Consider the following 21514-nt stretch of genomic DNA (forward strand, 5'->3'; position numbering starts at 1 on the left):
GACTCCCCGGGTAGGGCTTGACCTCCACAGAGCGTGCAGCTGACCCCTCCAGCACCCACACCCCCATGGCAGGTGGCTCAGCCAGGCTGTGTCCTCGCTGTGGGGCTCCACGGGGCAACAAACCCACAGCTCTGGTCCCAGTGACACCTCCCGCCCGGGGGTGCCGAATGCTGCCGGAGCCAGGATGAGCAGGTATGAAGTGGGGGGGACACGAGAGGTCTCGGGGGGGCCCTGAGGGATGCTCAGCTGCGTGGGGATGCTGCACAGACGCCCGCTCCAGCACGCACTGCTGCAGCCCAGTGCTGCTTCGCCTTGCGACCCATGCCGAGGCCAGCAGCTCTCTCTGCAGCCCAGTGGAAATTCCCCAGCGGTGCCAGCACTTGTGGCCTCCAGAGACCAGCAACCCTCGCTGGACCCAGCCAGGAGCTGGGGTGCTGCCATCTCGGCGCAGCACTCCCACCGCCTCGAGCCTCCTGGGCTCCGCGCAAGGATAATCTGGAGCAGCGAGGCTGGTGGGCGCTGTGCGGGGGCTGCACCTGCTCCCCCTCCACCCCCTGCCCTCGCCTCCTCGGCTGCGCCATCCCCTGCGTGTTTTTTCAGGCTCCCCTGCCCTCATTTGAATGGGCCCTGCCTGCCCAGCCTCATAATCTGCCACTAAGTGGGACTGCCGATGAACACTGTGATAAATTTAGAAAGAAATCTTTGTGTGGGTCAGAGGAAAAACACGGCGGCCTGGGGAATCCGAGCTGCAGCGAAGCGGCACAGCTCCGTTTGATTTCCCTCTGCTCTCCGCCTGCGAAGCGGGATTTCACGCCGCGTTTCTTACGGCTAAAAGCAAGAGGGATCCAGAGAGTTTATAGGTGGTCCCCGCTGCTGCTGGAGTTTGTAAGCCAAGGGTGCCTTCATATAAAAATAATCTGTTTTAACAGATATTAGCGAAAAAGGAGCGGGGAGGATCGGAGCGTGCGAGCAGCTGAGCCGCCCCGGCGCAGCACGACCTGACATTTCAGCTGGAGCCTCTTAAAGAGCAAGTTTACCTTCCCCCAGGACTTGTTTATACGCAGAAGTAGAGATGGCAGTTTTACTTAATTCCACTTTCAGGCTCGTCAGGCTCCTGACTGCCACACCACAGCGATATTGTTCCTCTGCAATTGCTTGTGTTGACCTGTTAAATTGTTTTTAAATGACAACAACAAAAATAGTAGCATTAGTGGTGCAAAATCCCCCATGAAATCACAAATCCAGCACCACTTTCCTTACTGAAAGTCCAAATGCTGTTGAAAACTGTTTTGTCATTTGTTGGTAAATCACATTGTACCAGTGCAAGAAAAGGGAAAGAATTTTCTGAATGTATTTCCTTTAATAAGCTATTAAGACCTTGTACTGCAAATTAAACTATTAATTAGATGTCTTATCATTCCTAAACACGTTAGCATGTTGCCAAAGCAGCAATAAGCCTCTGGGGCAGGCACAAGATAAGAAAAGAAGGAAGATGCAAACACAAAGATGAAAAAAATAAAGCTAAAGGGTCACAAGAACCAGAAATAGCAAATAAATAGCCAAGGGTCAGTGGAGTATTTTTTTATTTACAAGAATAAAATAAATATGTAACTTAAAAATAAATTTCCAAGGTGGAGGCCCTTGGGACATCTATGTCTTATGCAAGACAAAAAGCGATGTAACTGTTTTCAGACCTTTATTTTCTACAGTGAGTGAAAAACTGGAACTAACCTCCTTTCCCCCCAACAAGATGACTTTCCATTAGAAACATAACAGAAAAATTGTTCAAACTTGTGTTTTTTTTCTCCAGAAGAAAAATGCAAACAATTTTCAGTAGGAAAATATAACCCTGATGCAATTCCACACTGACTCCACAGCTGTCCCTTCCGAACCAACCCTCCCCCCAGAAACAGCATCCCAGGCTCACCCATTCTTGTCTCTCCTGTTTTTTTAAGGTTAAAAAAGAAAAATGTCGAGCCTCACAGCACTCGGCACACTTCCCTTGCGCACTGTGAAGGTGGTTCCTCCTGCCCTCATGGGTCCTTTCGAAATGAGAAGGTGAGCCTGCGAGCATGGGACCAGCTCTGTGCCTCAGCCTGAAGGTCCTTCTCACACGGCGGGTCGTGTCTGAGACCCGAGTCCTGGCTCACACTAATCTATGTTCATCTCTGGCTCCATCTCAGGGTTTGCAACATGAGCATATTAAAATGTTTTTAGAGCCCAATTCTTCAGCATTTGCCTCTGACAGTTTATCTCAGGGGATAGATAATCTCATTTATGTCTGTTACTGCAAATCAAAACACCAGCAAATTAAATGGATCTGAAGGCTAAGATTAAAGACTTAGAATTAAAACACCTGTGAAGTGCCTCTAATGCAAATAGTTGTAAATACCATTTTTTCTGAGGGATGGAAAAGCCCTACCCAAATGCTGTTCGCTTTACCTTGAAAGCAAAGGCGGAAATATCACATCGGTGCAGACATCATATACGTGGGCTTTATGTGATGCTGGTTTCTGTTCTATGGTTAGGAAAGGAAATGAGCTTGAACACCCTTGGCCAACGCCGGGAGACGTCTTTATGGCCATCTGATGATGGGTGAGCTTTCGGCTGACTCAGAACTGGTACAGCACACGAATTCCACGGGACGGGCTGGAGGAAGCTGTGGGCGCTGCCGGTTCCCAGGCTGCCGTCACAGGGATGTGCCCTGGCTCCACCGACGATGCTTCGCCAGCTTCTCCATCCGTAAGCGTAACGCAGGCCGTTGGCAGAGCCGGCTGGGCTTCCGTGGTCCCTGCGCCCGGATCGCAAAACCTGCCGGGCCTTGCAAGCAGATGGTGCAGTAAGTATTGTAGAACTCCCACACAACTTTTGCAGGATCAGGCATTGAACAAGCAGACGGGAACTGGATTGATGGGAAATTCACTTTAGAAATTTCATTTTAAATGTTCCCCATTCCTAGAATATGAGCTTCAAAGCCCACTGGATGTTTTACTTCTTCCATAGTTTCATAATGTTATTATTTTAGCCCCTTGGCTGTCCTGCCGGTGCCCCAAGTTGCAGCAGCGGAGCAGAACCCTTCTTCAGGTGCTGCTTCTGACTGAGCACCCGAACCTAAGTACCAGCTGCCCTCTAGAGCAAAGTATTCAATGTTTTAGCAAAGCACAGCCAGCAGATAGCAGCATTGTTATATAGAATATACCCTAGGCTCTTTCTGCTGCGGTTTCAAAGTCCTGCAGAACCCTTGGTGCGTCTAAGTCTGAGGCCGTGACTCCCCCTCCACTGAGCTCCTGCTCACCTGGGCTGCAGCCTGTGCTGCGGAGGCGAACATTTACCTGTTACGCTTCAAAAGAAGCCGTAATCTCTAAGAGAAACTGCTTTGAACAAAATTTCACAGGGGGTGAGGATTTGAGAGTGAGACCAGGCACACAAAGATCTACCCTTAAACTGATATTTTAGCATGTCGGGCATCGGGGCAGCTCTTCCCAGCGCTAAATCAATGAAAAAGAAATGAGCAAGCAGCAAACAGAGAAAGGAGATACTTTTCTCTGACCTGGGTCATGCTGTTTTGCTGTGAAGGGCTTGTGATATTGCAGTTTTCTCACCTGGGAGGGTTGTGCTGTTTTTATTGTCAAAGGGATGGAAGATCCACTGAGGGACATAATAAGACAATAAAAACTTGTTTGCTCTTGATAAATCTGATTGATTTCAGCAATGCACAGAACCAGCCACCTTCAACTCACAGTAGCATTTTATGGCAGTTCCGATACGAAGGTATTCCTTCTTTTCTGAAAAAGTCTTTGATTTCAACCTGCAGAAAGATTCGGGGCTGCCTGGGTGGGTGTCAGGGCTTCTGCTTGTGTTTCAGGCTGGGACATGGACATGTCATTTCATGGCTGTGTCACATTGATATTTTTATTTAACCCCTTGTATATGTAAGTGCCACCATTCTTCCTCAGAGGATGCTTTCATGCCGGTGATTTTCATCAGGGCATTTCACGCCAATATAAGGGTCCCCACCAACTGAATAGACTATGGATGCACTGTATACGTGGCATCACAAACCAGGCAAGAGCACCTGCATCAACCTTGAGCCAGGTTTATGTGAAAGCAGGTCAGTTGGAAGATGGGATGGATTTAGCCCCCTTAAAAGCCCCTAGAAGTGGCCCAAAAGCAGCTGTGAGCCCGCAGGCAGCATGGGATGGCGAGAGGAGGGGGCTGCCTGGCAGGCGGTGGGGCCAGCAAGGAAGGAATGCAGGGAGTTTGATGAAGGAATGCAAGGAGTTTGATAAGGAAGAAATAATAATAATAACCTTTTCAGCTGGGCCAGAGCTGAGCCTGCCTGTGTTTACAGGCTTCCTGAGCTGGAAATGCAGCCTTTTCCGCTGGCTCAGCACCGTCCCTGCTTGGCCACCGCTGCTCTCGGCGTTTCCTTCAATCTGGATGTTTCAGAGAAAGCTTTTGTTTTGCCAGAGCAGTTGACTGTAACTTTATTGTCTGCTGGGCTGTAGGGCATACCCTCAGCTATGAAAAATGCACCTGACGTTTGATTAGATCTCCTACTTTGGTACAGTAAGCAGTGCTGATTAAATAAACAATCTCCAAAAAACAACAACAAAAAAAGCCAACCTGAGCTCCCTCTCCTACCCCACAGTGCAAACCAAGCCTCTGGGAGTGCTTTCTCCGTGTTCCACTGCAGCCAGGGCTCTTGGGAAAGAAAGTAATTTCATTTCCCAGTGCCCGTTCCCCTTGCAGCCAGGCTTTCGGAGGTCAGATTCCCCCAAACTGCAACAGAATAGGCAGTGGGGATCCCTGTTCAGTACCCCACAAGCGGTACCCGGTGTGTCTCTGTCTGGGAAACAAGCACTAGGAAGGGTCGGGCATCCCAGAGAGGAGGGGCCGGGTCAGTAAAGATACCCAGCTCCAAACCTCCTGCTCTCAGTGGAGCTCGAGCATCTCCACAAGAGCAGGCACTACAGGACTGCCATGCATCGCCCTACAAATTATTTGAGGCAGGAACCGTTGCATAGTGAGGAAGCCTTCATCTTCATCCTCGTACACGTGTGCACACACACCCCCCCTCTGCTGTCAGGTCAGACCCCTGCAGGTCACTCCTTGAGGCTAAAGCCTTGTTTATTTTTCCAGGAATTATCTGGACATCTTAAACATCAGAAAATCAAACAATTGCGGTTTTATAGTGGGCTGTACGTCACTTGTCCTGCAAACGTGTTTGTTGAAAGACAAGGAATAATGTGCGCAGAACAAGCTACAGCCTTTAGTCATCGTATTTCTGCTGGGAAACAACCTCTCTGCGAGGCGTTGTCCTCTCATCGCGCTGGCACACGGCACAGCCAGAGCCAGTGTCCCGGTGGGATAAACACGCTGTTGTTCCAAGGACACAACGAAGAAGCTGATTTTTAATACTCTTTTTTTTTTTTTTCTTCCCCCCCCCCCCCCCCAAATGGGTTTATTTACAACGAGATTTGGGAGAAGCAATTCACACCAAAACAAACAAAACCTGAAATATTTTAAACCATGTTTAAATGACTCTTGCGCTCATAAAACAGCCCCAGATAATGACGGACATTGCTGTACCAGAAAAAAAAAAAAAAAGCCTTCCCCTCAGGTGTTCAGCACTGAGAAAAGGTTGCAATAAATTCACTAGTGAGAAGGTAGATCAGCTCCAGGGGCCATTTTTGTCCTTATTTTGGATGTGGAGGTCGCTGCTGCCGCCAGCAGAGATTGTGGTCTGACCAGCGTCTGCTGAACTGCAGCCTCATCGCCAACACCAGGCTTGCAAAACGCACAGCTCTGGCTCCCCAAAACTGAGCTGCACTTGCTCAGGGCTGAGCACAAACCTGCCCCTGGTCCCTGGCTCTCACCGGAGGATGCTCTCACTGAGCTGCACGATGCAGCTGGCAGCACCGCTGGGCCTCGGGCGCAGCACCACTGCAGCACGAGGTAGGACCTGCTGCTGCTGTTGGGATTTTGGTGTTGGCCTTCACTTACCAAAGCGAAAATACAATTTTTTGTTTGTGTACCCACTGCTGATGCAGAGGGAGAGGCGCTCGCAGCAGAGCCGGGTTGCTGACTAGCACTCATTGCGCTGGGAGCTCTTTGGCATCTTTTATGTCCTACCCGAGCCACCAGCCCCCACGGCGGGAGGGTGGGTGGTGGGGCTGCCAGCCCCCGGCGTCTGCAGAGCTGTCGACAGCGGTATCAAAACTTCCCCATCTCACCCCAGCAATTGATTGCTGGCTCTGCCTTGTCAAACACTCTCTCCAGTCCCCGACGTGAAGAGACTGGGGAAGGTTTTTACTCTAAAACAGCTACCTGCGCACTGGTAGGATTGCAAAGGAAACAATTCTGAAGTCTATTCACATTTCAGCCTGCAATTCCATGTGGAAAGTTTTTCACAGAGCTTCAGCAAATTTTGCTGGAGTAGGAAATACTAAAGACAACCTAAAGCACAAGGAGGGGATTAAGTGTGATGTTCTTAAAAGAGGAAGAAATCCTGCACTTAAGGATGAGATTAAAAACAACTCTGTTAAACAAAATTATCTGAAACCTGAGAGGTTTTTGTCACTGAAATCCCAATTTAACTATTTTAATCAGCCTAACACACTGCCACAAAAAATTTTGGCTGTCTGGAGTCTGGCTCGAGGCTTCTGTAGCTTCAGTCTGCCTCTGCTTAAAAGCTGCTCAGGGCTAAGGGCACTTGCATTGCTCATTATGTTCTTCTAACAACAAAAGCAGAGAACAGCTGCGAAAAAGTGTCTTGTGTGGTCAATGGGGGAAGCAGGAGGAGGCAGAGAAGCAGGTCTTTGGCAGCTCTGGCGCTTAATGTGCTTTAGGCTGATTTTGAAGTTCTTCACAGAAATAATAACAATAAAAAAAGGTCTGCAAATCCCTAACTGTCCATAGAAAACTCTTGCCCTCCCTTGTCTCTCTGCTCCCCTTGCAGTTCACGCTAAGGATGCTCTTCTCTGCCGGGTCACATCTCGGTGTCGGCGGGGCTGTGCTGCCTGGCAGAGTGGCTGTTTTTGGAGGACGCTTGGCCAGTCCCGTTCTCCTGAGTCCCACCGTTGAGGTTTGGCTTCTCCTGCAGCTCAGGTTGTTCTTGGGGGGGCATCATCAGCATCGTGTTTCCCTGGCTACCGTTTTCTGTGTAATATGGGTCTTCAGCCTAAACAGGTACATAAATAACAAAGGCAGAGTTAGGGAAGGGAAAGGGCTGACAGCAACCGGCTTTGATTGCAGGCAGCGTCTTGGCTGCCTGCCTGCGCTTCCTGCACAGGAGGTACAAACAACTGCAGGCATGGGAACCTGCTCTCGCTGATGAGAAGGGGAACAGAGGGCCTGAACCATGCCGTGGCAAGATGAAGCAAGAAAACCAGCCAGGGACCGCATTTTTGTCTCCTAGACCTGAAAAGAGAAGCCATCAGGTTTTGTTGTATTCTCATAACCAGGTTTTGGAGATGACTCTGCCTTGGGTTTGCAAAGCCACCCTGTGACAGATCACCTCTGCTTTCCGCCTTGGCCAAGTAAGAGCTGAGTGAAAGCTATGGAAATTACCTTCTTCTCTCCCTCTCCTTTCTTTCAGCCTGTGAATGCACAGCTCACAGCAAGGTGCTAGCAGAAGTGCCGGACTGCACTCCAGCGCACGCAAAGATGTGCTGTGTGGCTTGTTACCGCTGTTGCTACAAGGAGCAGATGCCTTTGGAGGATCCAGAGCAATAGGAGAGCTGCCTCCATCCCCCACCACGATAACACCCCATGTGTCAGACCGTGGCAGGTCTGATAGCAGTGCAACGGGCACTGGTGGTCCCTGGCCGCGGGTGGTGATCCCTGCCGCAGCAGATAGCCCCACTCCTGCTTTGCTCAGCGGCATCCAGCACGCCTGGCAGGCTGCCAAGCTTCCCACCCCCCCGGCATTCTCTCAGCCCCTTTGCTGACACCATGGTCCGTGGCAGAGAGACGGGTGCACTGGACACGTTGCACCTAGAAACTGGATTGATGCTGCCATGCGTTTACATGGCCTTTCACTGGCTGCCAGCATCCAGGAGACGGTACTCGGAGGCAGCGGGCTCCAGAGCCCAGGCTATGATGTCCCTGCCACTGACACGTGTGCTTGACTTCCCACCTGCATGTTTTGGGAGCATCCTTTCTGGCAATGAAACAACCTAATGGCTTCCCAGGACGTGACTGTTCACGTGCCCACGATGGGGGAAGAGCATGGCCCATCCTCACTTTACAGAGGGCTCACGTCCCCAAAAGTCACTGGTGGGGAAGAATCCTCAGCAGCCAGCCTGCCTGGAAAGGGGAAAATGGATATAGGAAATTTCTTTTTATTTCTTGATATATTTTATTACCATCGGTTGTTAAGTGAGGGGAGAAATAGCCTTTATTACAGCATTGGTACAAGACAGACATGTAACTCAAATGCAGTGAATGGAAAGTTAAAGTGTGTCACTTTTAATGACAGATTCATAAGGTTTCGGTGTCTCTGGAGGGGTCTTGCTGGATGAGTTCTTGCTGCTGAGCAAAAAGAAGTGTTAGACCTAGAAGTACAAGCGAGAAAGGGGCGGTTTTCCCACAGCAGCAATCAGCTAAGAGTTAATTTTAGAAGGCAAGAGAGGTTTCCCTTCACCCTGCACAGTCTGGCCTGCCTGCTCCTGCCCTTTGCCGTGCCAGGGCTGAGCCAGCCCTGGGTCACATCATCCCATCGACCTGGGGACACACACAGGCTGGGGGTACCGAGCCGCAGGGTGCGGAGCAGCCCCCTTCTCTCCCACCCAGGCACCTCCCGGCTGCTCCAGCACTGCCTGCGCTGCCGGGCTCCTCTACCTGCGGCTCTGCCACCTGTAAGCACTAACCAGCCTCTCTCCTGCCGGGCTCCAGCTCCGCCGCTTCATCAGGAAATATCCAGCCAAGCCCAGGAACGCCAGCATGAGTCCAGATGTGACCAAGGCAATCAGGGTCTTCTGCGAAAAGTCCTGATGGTTCCTCACGGTCTCCAGTTTAAGGGATTTTATTCCAAACTGGAAAAAACACCAAAGAGAGCCGGGAGTCTGACAAACAGGAAACATGTGCATCTGCAGAACAGGCACCGGGCTTCAAACAATGCTGTTCTTCACCTCCCTGTTGAGCTTCACGTAAACAAAGCCGGGCTTTGCTACCCAAGCTCCTGAGCTTTGCACTCGCCCTGTGAGCTTGCACGTCCTCACGGTCCCATTTCCATCCTAGCACCTTCTGTGGCGCAGGGAAATTTTCTTCCTTAGACCAGATGCTCAGGCCCTGCTCTTAGATTTAGAGCGTGCATCTGCACGGCTGAAATATCTCCGTGCACTGCTGTTGCAGCTCTGTTGGCTGCTATTTATATAGGCACCTGGAGCTCAGCTTTACAAGCCAATGGCAGCCTCACTGGCGTGTTGAGAGGAGGAATTAATTAATGTCAGCGTGGTACTTTGAAGAAGCAGAGTGCCAATTACATCCCAAGAGTTATTGTTGGGATCTGGGTCTTTTTAGAGAAGATACTGCAGAATTTTACAGTAACTATTTCAAGCATTTCTGCCTTCGGTGGTTACGTTGGTCCTCTAGTTGCACTAGTTCACCACTGCCTTGCTGCAGGTCTGGGGGTTGGCTCCAGCCATCTCACGTGCCAACGCTCAACAAGCCCCTCCGAGAGGGAGGCAAGGTCAGGTCTCAGCCGGCTGCCCCAGCCTCAACTGCCCGTCTAAAAATCTCCTTTCTCCAGCCACTCAGGCCACCCATTTTTTTCCAGCTGAATTTGCTTAAGGAATTTACCTTTTCCCAGTGAGACTTCTGGAGCACATTTTGATCAGGATCTGCAAGGTTTAAAACCGGAGAGGCACATTACACGGAGGGTCACGCTGCAGCCAACGCCAGCACGGAGGAGCCTGGCCATTGCTGAGCACGGAGGAGCGGTGAGCCCCTTCGCTGCTCTGCAGGCAACGCCACGGCTCCGTGGATCTAGCAAGGCCCCAGAAGAAAGAGCAGCAGCTGCAGGGAGAAGTCTCCTCCCTGGCTGTAACTGCGGATCTGTGCCCCACAGCCTCTCCCCACAGACAGCCCCCCTCCCCCATTGCCCACATTGCTCGTTACCCAGCGGTGTTAATGACAGCCAAAGGAATCGGCTCAACTGACCTCCCTTGCCGACAAGGATGAGGAGCATACAGTCACGGTCCACTTCAGATTTAGCGAGTTTTATCTGGCAGGGGGATGAGGATGGAACAGGCCGGGTTCTCTCTTCACATATTGCACTCCATAAGTCCGATCCCTTCGTCTCTAAAAAATGTTTCTGCAAAATTTTCATTAAAAACAAGAAACAGCCGTTGAACCAACGGAACGGACTAGTTCACCTCAGCTACGCTGATGATACTACTGGTAGTGTTCCGCATTCACCCTTTGTGTTTCAGTGGCTCGGCTGTGCTGTGAGAAGCTGAGAAGCAACAAGCAGTGACAAGCGGCGCGGGGGTGTCAGACCTTCACCTCCCACCTCACTGCTGCTCGCAGCCCCCACACCAACACCTAGAAAATGGAGATGCTTCTTTCTTAAATTAATGACAATAAATTAAATAAAGATATCATTAGCAACTCTTGCAAATGGCATTTAAGCAAAGCTAAATTTAGGATCTGGATTGCATAGCGAGTCTCTCCAATTTTTGGACTGAAACAGCCGCCTGAAGAGCCCCATTGTTTCAGAGTCCCAGGCAGGGGCTGGGAAAGGAGGGAAATAACAAAGAAGCATTGAGCCTTCCTGTTTAGGAAATGTCTTCAATGTTTTTGCTAGGTCGCTGATCAAAGGCTAGGCAAAAAAATACAAATTTCTTACATTTTAGAGCTGAACTGACTCTGGGGTGGAAGAGGAAGAGGAGTGAGGAGCTGCAGCCTTTCCCTTCTGTGGGCCAATTTCTGTATCGGACAGGACAGCCTTTCTCCTCAGGTCTATTTTCAGCCACGGTCAGGCCTGGAGACAGAGCCCCCAGTCGCTACAAGACGTTATCAGCTTCCCTAACATCCTCCCAGCTGGGGACATCGTCTGAGCTGTGGCCTTGCCCACCCCCTCGAGACAGAGACCGGCTCCAGCTGACCTCCCCCCTGCCCCTACCCTCCACTTGCTCCCCGGGGGGCACCCACCAACGTGGGGCTGCCAGGGAGGAGAAAACCCTCTTGCCTTGCAGCGCTGTGCAGAGCCAGGCAGCTCAGCACCTTAGAATTGCCTCAGGATTGTGCTCGGATCGCCACATCCTCTTAGCATACAAAAATGCAGAAACTTATCCATGGGAGGATAACAAACAAATCATTTTCAGCTGTTTCTGTAGAGCTTGGCTTGGGGTGAGAAAGGCCAAGATGGAACAAGAGACCCAAGTGTGTATTTTCCTTTCTCTGCTGTGGAAAGAACTCATCGGAGTGTCAGAATTTCCCTTTGCAATTAGCAGCGCTGGGTGCCAGCTTATTGCTCATTTGCTTTGGGAAAGGCCAGCAGGAAAGTGAGACCCGGCACGGTCCCTCCTATCTGCTCTCCTCCCAGACACTCTTATCTGCTTCCCAGGTCCAGCAGCTGCTGAGCCTGAGCTGGTTTTTCCCACTCAGGGATGGCCGAAGCGGAGGCGGGGCGGGGTGTCTGCCGTGAGGTGCGAGCTCCCAGGAAAACACGGGTGGAAGTGGAGCAGTTTGACACGTTTCACATGCAGCGAGGGTTAAGAGCGTGTGCAATTTACATACGACTCTATAGCGTATTCTATCAGTTACATATGCATCCATTTATGTGCTGCAGGTATGTAGTGCAGGCACGGTGTCCATAAACCCTGTGCCCAGGGGCCGCTGCCCGCTGGATGGCATCTCTGATCAGAATCACTCCCTCCCGGAGGAGTTTCCATGTGGATTCTTGCTAAAGTGCAGTCCCTGTATACCGGAGCAAGTCTAAATACCATTTCATTGCAAATTTGCAGAGAAAAGGCAAGAAAGAATTCACTCATCCCAAGTGGCGGCAGCATGGCTGACCAGCAAAAATAAAATTAATCACTGTCAGTTTATACCCAGGGCATTGCCAAGTTGCCATCCCGCAAGATCCAGCACCATCTGCCCTCTGTGGCAGGTTGTACCTCCAGTGTGAAAGGGGTCTTGCCTCCCACCCACAACAGTGTCTCAGCTGGACCCTCTTCTGCTTTTATAAATGCCTCATTTTTGGGGCACAAGGCTGAGGGCAGTTATGGAGAGCCTGGGATTCCCTTAGGAGTCAGCTCAGATGGGGATGCTGCTCAGCCACCCGTGCTCCTTCACATGCCTTGATTTCTTTCCTAGGGCACTTGGCAAGACAAAAAAAGGTGCTCGCATTCCCAACAGGCAAGAGGAAGGAGAAGAACAAAGGAGATTTCCTGTTAAATGTGGCAGAGATACTTTAGAAGCTAAACTGACCCCAGAGCTTAATTATGAAAGAGGAGGCATTACGCAGCCAGGAGGCTGCATTTCCCCTTGGACTGCTGTGATCGTCCCTTTGGGATCCTCCTGGGACTGCTGTGATCATCCCCACCTCCATCAGTCTGGCACAGTTCAGATGCTCTGCCCTAGAGATAACCCAAACCAACCCCCCAGGCATGGTGGGTGACCCCATCGCTCCAAGCCAATCGCTCCAGGAACCTGCCCTTGGCTGTTTGCTTGCAGCCCCCCTCCTCCTGCATGTCCTCCCGCTTAGAGACACGTGGCCACACAGGGCTGCTACTCACACAAGTGTTGGACTCGTTGAGCTGCAAGCAGATGGCTGCAGTGTCACTCACTTCTTTGACATTGTGGCATGTGATGAGCTGGAAGGGAAAAAAGACAGTGGCAGGATCAGTGAACGGTCAGGGGCGTTGTGGGACAAATCCAGCCCCCTCGTGCTCCCACAGCCCACGGCATCCATCTGTATCCTCACCTTGGAGCTGTCCCTGGCTATCTGCAGTGACGTGGTGGCAGCCGAGATGAGAGGATGCTCTGAGCTGGCAGGAGAGCTCACCAGAGCTGCCGTGGACCCTGGGATTTCTGCCGTCATGCTGGGTTGTGTTGCTTGGCTCTTGGCGGTGGAGACCCCTCCGCTCGTGTGGTCCGGGTCCAGGGGGGTGCCTGGCAGCTGTGTGGGGGCTTGGCTGGGCTGTGGGCTCGTCTGCTTGCTGCTGAGCCCTGGGGCCGTGGGGCTGGCTGCCAGGGACCCGGCAGCAGCTTCAGTTTTGAAGAAATGCAATGAAAAGGATACATGAGAAAAGCTTAAGTCCTCTAAAATCAATGCGTGGCATTGCGATGACTGAAGTATAATATTGATTTGTCATAGCCAGCAGTACCAGAACGTGTTATTGGCTGTATAAGAAACGCACATTAGACTTGCTTCAGTTACCTAATTGTTACATGCGCTTCATAATCTGCTTACAATGGGCTAATTTCCTGGGCGCATGCTGCACCACAGCAAGGATGCCACTGCCCGGCCTCCCCTGCGTCACCTTCATCACCCCCTTGACCCAGAGTCTTCATACAGATGCACTGATTTCAAACAGTGTAAGAGAAAGGCACCATCCACCTGGGCAAGTGTCCCTGCTTCAAAGCCCTTCAGAGCCGACATCTGGCCTGTCATCGGAAAGGCTGGCAGACGTCTTATGGGTGTCATTTGCCGAGCAAAGAATCAGTATGTTAAGATAAAAGATGAAGGAGCACCTTGTCCTATCATCTCTTGGCTGTTTTGCAAAGGATGTGTCTAAGCCACCCATCCTGAAGACAGCAGTGGCAGGTTGGCCCAGGTGGGGTTTTTTGGACAGGATTAAAGCTTTTGACCATACTATCAGGCTCCTTTTCAAGAGCACAACCCACGCACCAACCATGTGGTTTCTTAGGGCAAGCCTGTGCCCTTAATACATCTGATTATTAATGCAAATGCTACGAGGAATCATGGGGGGCGTGATTACCAGACGTCTCTGCCGCCGGCTCGGCGCTGCTGGGGGCTCTGGGGGCTGTGGTGGCTGCCACGCTGCTGATGCCTTTCGTCTCCGTGGCCGTGGCTGCTGGTGTGGGGGTGTCTGTCGGGCTCCCAGAAGCATTGCCTGGGGGCAGAAGAAGGTGTTAGGGGCTGCCTTCCTTCCCCCCATCCCCCATCCGCCCCTGAGGGTCCCTGTGGGCAGGGCAGGGTTAGCTGCTTTCACCAATTTGCTTTCTTCTCGCCCCAAAGTGGCAGGCTGCCTCAGAGCTCATGTGGGAGAAGCTCAGAGCGCAAACATTTTGGCTGGGCGAGCACCAGACTTGGGTGCAGCCCTTGCAGAGGCTCCGGGGCTCTTGGGGTGGTGCTGGAGGAGGACAGGCTCGTTTCTGCCCTCATCCTTACCGATCCCTGGGCTTACCGAGGGATGCACAAAGCTCTGCACAAAGCTGGATTTTGTAGTAGTTTGGGTTTATAATCCTTGGAGGAAAGACTCAGGCCTTGGAAGAGATCACTTGTACAGCTTAGGAAAAATGAGTTGGATTTGCAGTTGCAGGCACAATCTCAAAGTAAATAGAAACATTCCCACTGGCTCGGGATCAGCCCTGACTCATGAGCAAAAACATCTTTGGAGGTAAAACAGAATGTTTGGAGAATGGTTTGCTGTTCTAACTTAAAGTTTATATATTGCTTCCTGGTATGTTACAAAGATGACACTTCCAGCTTTTCCTTCTGAAATGAACAATATGAGTCAGTGAAAATGCATTTCTTCCCGCTTCTTAACCTTTTCTATTCTTAAGACCTATTTCCACTCGTAAAAAACAGCTTCAGTCTCTACTCCAGGGCTGTTGCTGTTTAAGATTCTTATCCAGACACTAAAGAGAAAATCATACAAAATACGTTGTTTCATTTGTATTTCTGCCGAGGAGAGCCTGAGCTCCAAGAAAAGTTACTTCATCCCTCCAAAAACCCTCCGAGACGGAGCAGCACTGACAGATCCTGACCAGCCGCCCGGCGCCGGCACTAGGGCAGCACCCACGGCCCGATAAACATGCGTTTCGGTGTCGTGCGCTGCGGTGTCGTGCACTTCGGGGTTGTCCTGGCAGGAATTTTTCTACATTGGGATGTCAGTACTTTGCTGGATCGGGTCCAGGGAGCCTGGACGGTTTATGAAAAGCAAAGACCGAGATCGCTGCAGTTCGTATTGGCAGTGGGTGGGAGCAGGCAGGGCTGCTCGGCGGTGCCTGCAGCCGGTGGGTGGTTATACCGGAGGGTGCTGAGTGGGGACTGTGCCCCATCCTGCTCCATCCCATCCCGCCTCGGCTGGGCTGCAGCTGCTCAGGGCGTGGGAGCACCGGGGAGGCGGGGGCCCTGCCGAGGGCTCGGCGCAGGTGTCTGGAGCTGGGATCGAGATTTTGGCACAGCTTTTATTTAAGGGAGAAGTTTCTTCTCTCCAAGACAATTCAGTTCCAACTGGTTAAATCACCAAGTATTTCTGATGAATTTTAACAAATCAAAAGCAGGAGGCATGACTGCATGCCCAGAATAATGAGTAGCATGAAGTTAAATCCACGCTTTGCATATGGCTTTGTGTTTGCATGGACATTAGCAGGAAACTTTACATCAGTAGAACAATGTAGCACCTGGACTTGACCTCCCCAAGTGCCACAGCCACCCAAGTACCTCTGAACTATTCCAGATGTTTGTAAAGCACCAGAGGTATTTCTAATCAAAGTCTTTTCAACACTAAATACCATAAATTGAAGCCTGGATTATTGCTCAGTGTAATTTGTAAGAAGACCTGTCACATGGTATTTTTTTTCTTCCCTTTACTTGTAGCAAATGCAGGACTTTTATAGAGACCATAGCTAAGTTTTTTGAAACCTTAGGACTCATGAGATAAATAATGATCCAGACGTGGGCTGGATAATCCACATGGTGCTCAGCTAAAGTGGGTCATTCATTGCACTATACATTTTTACTGGCTTTGCTAAACTTTGTGAATTTGTTAGTATTAAGGGTTTGAGAGTTTAAGCCAAGCCATTTATTAACCTCAGAGAAATCTCCACCTGGTAGTGCTACGTAGAAGCAAGAGCACATAGATACATGAAAGCAAACTACTTCACAGTACCTACTGTATTTACCTGTCTAGCTTTTAAAAAGTGAATGCCTCTGGGTTTTAAAGCTGGTTTGTTAATGAGGCTTAGGAAGTATCTCAGCTGGAATCAAATAAAAAAGCAGCAATATAAATGTTAAAATAGTTGACTTGGTCCAACACTCATCCCTGAGCGCTAAAGCAGGACCATAGAAGGCAAAACTCTGCAGTGGTGAGGGCTCAGGAAACAGGAGACAAGTTTCCATGGTTTCTGCCTTACTCTGCACCCACCACAAACGAAACACGGGGGTGGGTTTTTCCCCGCACATCCATCCCTGCGAGGTGGGGGGGGGGAATGCACAGGGGATTCCCCGACAGCACCTGCACCGCCTGTGCTGATACAGGAACCTCTTGGTAAACCTTTTGCTAACAGGGTGCCTACTCCAGTGCTCTGAGACAGAAACCCTCTCCCAGGGGAGTTTCTCAAACTCTTCCATGTGTTTGACAAAGTCTTTTTCCAGGCTCAGCTGGCGCTCTAGAACCTGCAAGGGCTGCGGGCTGAGCTGCGGCAAAGCGCTGCGGTGAGCCAGCTCCGCGGTACTGCTGGCACCAATGGCTGCAGAAGAGGAGGGGTAAAGAACCACGGGACATGCAGCAGGAGGGTAAAGAACCACGGGACATGGAGCAGGAGGGTAAGGAACCACGGGACACGGAGCAGGAGGGTAAGGAACCACGGGACACAGAGCAGGAGGGTACAGAACCACAGGACACGGAGCAGGAGGGTAAGGAACCACGGGACACGGAGCAGGAGGGTAAAGAACCACGGGACATGGAGCAGGAGGGTACAGAACCACAGGACATGGAGCAGGAGGGTAAGGAACCGTGGGACATGGAGCAGGAGGGTACAGAACCACAGGACACGGAGCAGGAGGGTAAGGAACCGTGGGACATGGAGCAGGAGGGTAAGGAACTGTGGGATACGGAGCAGGAGGGTACACGGGACACAGAGCAGGAGGGTACAGAACCACAGGACACGGAGCAGGAGGGTAAGGAACCGTGGGACATGGAGCAGGAGGGTAAGGAACCGTGGGACATGGAGCAGGAGGGTACAGAACCACGGGACACGGAGCAGGAGGGTAAGGAACCACAGGACACGGAGCAGGAGGGTAAAGAACCACAGGACACGGAGCAGGAGGGTAAGGAACCACAGGACACGGAGCAGGAGGGTAAAGAACCACAGGACACGGAGCAGGAGGGTAAGGAACCGTGGGACACAGAGCAGGAGGGTAAGGAACCGTGGGACACGGAGCTCTGAAGCTGCCGCCAGCCCAGGCTTCCAGCAGCAGCTCCTCGGAGGCTCAGCCTGCATTACTCATGCCTTTCCAGTTTTACTGCTCTCAGCCATGTGGCAGGAATTCAAGCGGGTGGAGCCCTCTTCCCTCTGGAAATATCTGATAAAAATCCCTTCCCTCCCCCTTTTCCTTCTCCCAGACAGGATATGGGTGTGGGGCCGCAGTCACGCAGGACGCCTGGGGCAGGGGGCTGCGGAGCCCCCTGAGCCGCCACCCCAAAGCCCAGCTGTGGGACCCCAAGGGTTCCCTTGGGGGGGGGGGTGTGTGTCTCCCACAGCTGGGTGCTGCTTGGGAGCCCAGCACCTTCCTGGGGAGCCAGGTTGCTCCTGGCCTGAGCAGTTACAGTGTGCAGCCCTCTAAAGAAAGTTAAAGTCAAGTGCCTGTGAGTTTTAATGCTCCTTTTTCATTCCTTGATTTTTAGAACTTTTCTAGGTCTTGCAAAAGGAATGAAGGAAAGAAAAAAATGCTTTAAAATAACAAGAAAAGAGATTTTTTTTAAAAAATCAAGTTTGGCAGAGATGAATAAGAAAGATGTAAAAAATAAAGATCACATATTTTTTAAAAAAGTGTTTGTATTGGGTACAAATAGAACGTATACTCCCATTTCCACGCAGATTCTGAGACAAGCAAGGGGCAGCTCCCCACATGCTTTAGCAATACTCAGTGTTGCCACTGCAAACTGCTCGCAGCACTGTGCGCTGTGCAGGCAGGGGGTTCTCCAGCAGCCCCGAGCATCAGCCACTTTGCAGCCCAGGAGACCGCTCCCACACACAGTGCAACTCAGCGGTTCCCCAAAGGGTCAAGCAATGCCCAGGACAGAGCATCTCCTACGCGACGTGCTCCCCGAGAGGCTGGGCAAGGCTGCCCCTCGCTCTGGAGTCAGACTGGTTTGATACCTGGTACCCAGCCTCCATCCTCCCCACACGTGGCATTTGTAGAAGACCTGCAGCTGGCCACCCATGGCGTGGGGGTTATTTTATCCCCCTGTAGAACTCCTGGCATAGCTGAAGGTGTCATGGGAGGCCAGTTGTCCCAACCTCGGCAGTGCTGCCTTGAGCCAACCTAAGTAACTCCCCCCCCCAAATTGGGATTTCCATCCCGAGTTGGTCAACTGCAGCCTTCACTTAATTCACTGGGACTCCCCGAAGGGGTGGGAGCATGCAGGGCCCCCCAGGTGAGCTCCCTAGTTTTTCTCTGCTCTGCCCAGCAGCTACATTGAACAGAAATAAACCTCCTCTACTCTCCAGCAAGTGCTAATAAAGCACCGTAATATCCTGCAGAAACACGGACCATGCTGGCAAAAGGAATGACATTTTGCAGCATTAAATCCCCCGTCACCCAGTGTCTTTGTCTTTGCAAAGGCATAGGTTTTTATCACTTTTCTATCATTTTTGCTTTGTACTACAAGGAACTCAGGTTTCGCATTTCGGGTAAACACTTTTGTCTTACACCCTGGCTCACTGCTCACTTCAGCCCAATCAGACAGTCCTGAATTTTATTTCTCTCAAATCAAATTGGCTTTTTCCTTCCTGTAGAATTAACATAGACTGGAGGGTCAGGCGCAACGGCTCGGGTGAGCGATATACCTTGGCAGCAAAGGGAACATGAAAGGAGCACCGTGAAACGCAAGAACAAAACACAGCAAATTCTTTCAATAGATCTAGTTGCTCACATTCATGTGAGTAAGGGAAAATTACATTTGAGGAGACACCCGCACGTTCCTGGCTCCTGTCCCAGCACACAATGCAGCACAGAGCACTGCTTCACTTTTTTTTTTTTTTTTTTTTTTTTGTCCCTTTTTATTACTTTACGGTTGTTGGGTTCAGGACAAGAATGGTAATATTTCCCTAAAATATAACCCTTTAAAAAGTACTACCTAGAGAAAATCTCTGTATTATTATTCACTTTTTCATATGATGAATATTTGAAGAGCTCAAATAGGAGTTTTTAATATTTATGGAGATTCATTTGATTTGCAGAAAATGCTTAGTTCCTACCACAAAACAAAAGTAAAGCTAATTTACACCAGCGCAGACTGAGAAATTACTTGAACCGCGGCTGCACTCTACAGCTTTCCATGCTGCATTTGCATCCCCTTGTGTTACCTGTAAAATTATGAGGAGCTCTTACACCCTGATTCCTCTCTTTTACAAACCACCAGCATTTTCTGTTTGCAGCACATCGCTGTGAACGTGTTGGCCAGGATGCCTGATGCAGTGCCGTCCTGTAAATTGTCACCACAGCGTTCTTTATGTGCAATTGCAATCTCCGCTAAGCGCCCACTAAAATACATCCCCCCGAGCTGCTCTTTCAGAAGTCACAAAGAGTTGCCCCATGCACTAGTCTCACACTGCTCTACTGCTCAGTGTTTGTAACCCTGGTATTTTCTGCAGTCGATACTCACCGGACAACTCCACAACACAGAACGCAATCCAGAAAAGCTGCTTCCACTTCATTATTCTTAAACTTCCCAAGAACAGCATTCCTGCTCGCAGCTCCCACTAAAACTGGCTGTGACAGCTCTTGGGCTTTCAGTCCTGCAGCAGCTCTGAGCTCATGTAGCTTGGGTTTAGTTCAAGCCTTTGAGATCACTCGGTGGTGGGGTGGGTTTCTCTTCAGGGGTTGTGCTTATGGTTCAAGACTGCGAGGTGGAGTTTCTCTGATTTGATTTCAGTTTTATACCGGTTCATGGCAACCTCACTATCACTTAGGTAATTTTCTCCTCCCCACTTTCCTGCCAGGGCTTCAAAACAAACAAAAGAGCAGCCCTCTCCCCAGCAAAGGATCCCAAAGCCTCCCTGGGCTTAACTCTTTCCTGAGAGCTGCCGGCTTTCCCGTTAAAGCAAAGGCAGGGATACAACGTGCTCCAGCTGGAAGGAAGGATTACAGTGGAGCATGTTGCTAAACTTCCCTCAAAGCAAAGTAAACACCATCTGATGAGAGCAGAGAAGTGGAGGAACCCCAGGTCCAGCCGGTGACCCCCGTGCATGGTCCCAGGGCTGGGCTGTGGCAGTGCCGTGGAGAGGGGGGACTTGGAAAACTGACTTCGGAATCAGAAATTTTCTCAGCAAATTAAGCAAGGAACTCAAGGATGCAAAATCATCACTGACCTGAAGAGAAGCAACTCCATTAGCTTCACTAAATTGACTTCAGTTAAACAGAGAGCACCAACGAAATGGTTTAGAGAAGGTCTGGGGGAGAAAAAGCCCACCGGCAAAAACTTCTGCATAAAACCTGGAGCAGAAGAGGGACTGGAGACTAATAACTTCCTGGAGCTCATTTCCATTAATAATGCATTATAGAAATATTAAAAACTTGCATAGAAATATTGACTTCAGTTTTATTACTGGGGTCAACTCTAGCAAGTGGAAATGGTTGGCTCTGGCTCTCGGGTTCTCCCTGTGCTGCAGGCACATGTGGGACCAGCTCTGGAACCAGCAGGACGAGGGATGCTCTGCAGCAGGCAGCAAACGGGGCTGAGTCAATGCATCCTACCATAGCTTTAAAGAAAAATAAGTATCTCCAAAAGTACTGATATAAAAAAAAAATACATTTTAAAAAAAGAACCAACCTGAAAAGAATTTGGTGTTTTCATTTCTTGATTTTTGTCTGGGGACACCAAAGTCAACAGAGTGTCCTAGTAATAATTTTGGCTTTTGGGGATAAAAAGAAAGACATGTTCACTTGGGAAACTAATCTCTAATTAAGTCTGAATTCTTCCTTTCCTTTTATAGCTAAATGATGTGGTCACTAAAGGAGTTATTGCTAAGAGGAAAAGAAAAATGAGGTGGCCAGGAAAATAGCTGTGGAAGGAAGGAGAATGAAGCAGTTGTTCAATGTATTATCTTTTTGTGGATGCCCCCATTACACTTGTACAGTCCCATGGCTACAGGCAGAAAAGGATTAAAAGACAGAAGGACAGGGTACCGTACACTGAAATCCCCAAATAGCATTTCCAGTACGCACATTTATCAGTGTAACAAAATTCCAGTAGCTTTTGTTTTTAGCATCAGGCATGAATTGGACAAGATGATGTTTAAAGGTCCCTTCAACTCAAATTCTACGACAGGAAAATGGCTCTTGGAAGGAAACACCTGCAGCTCAGTA

The 21514-nt window shown here is 50.2% G+C and overlaps 1 protein-coding gene and 1 long non-coding RNA gene across 5 annotated transcripts; one reads left to right on the top strand and one right to left on the bottom strand.

The window, feature by feature from the left end:
- The first annotated feature begins 74 nt into the window (after positions 1-74).
- On the top strand, positions 75-2224 carry LOC129737485 (uncharacterized). Its single transcript, XR_008735392.1, has 2 exons — positions 75-192; positions 1956-2224. It is a non-coding gene; the product is annotated as an uncharacterized LOC129737485 (long non-coding RNA).
- A 3297-nt stretch (positions 2225-5521) lies between these two features.
- Positions 5522-20272, bottom strand: CD34 (CD34 molecule). 4 transcript variants are annotated; one of them, XM_027816618.2, is made up of 8 exons: positions 19812-20268; positions 13953-14087; positions 12935-13218; positions 12747-12824; positions 10165-10318; positions 9805-9845; positions 8874-9038; positions 5522-7183 (listed from the first exon to the last, which is right to left on the bottom strand). In XM_027816618.2, the coding sequence occupies exons 1-8, from the start codon at positions 19888-19890 to the stop codon at positions 6992-6994; spliced, it is 1128 nt and encodes a 375-aa protein (XP_027672419.2). In that variant the 5' UTR covers positions 19891-20268; the 3' UTR covers positions 5522-6991. The 4 variants fall into 4 exon arrangements, with proteins under 4 accessions (XP_027672419.2, XP_027672420.2, XP_027672421.2 ...); XM_027816619.2 differs by lacking the exon at positions 5522-7183 and adding an exon at positions 7190-8535 and having other exon boundaries at positions 19812-20272; XM_027816620.2 differs by lacking the exon at positions 5522-7183 and adding an exon at positions 7190-8532 and having other exon boundaries at positions 19812-20271.
- Between the last annotated feature and the right edge of the window lie 1242 nt (positions 20273-21514).

This window comes from Falco cherrug, chromosome 16 (genome assembly GCF_023634085.1).
Source record: "Falco cherrug isolate bFalChe1 chromosome 16, bFalChe1.pri, whole genome shotgun sequence".
Lineage (NCBI taxonomy): Eukaryota > Metazoa > Chordata > Aves > Falconiformes > Falconidae > Falco > Falco cherrug.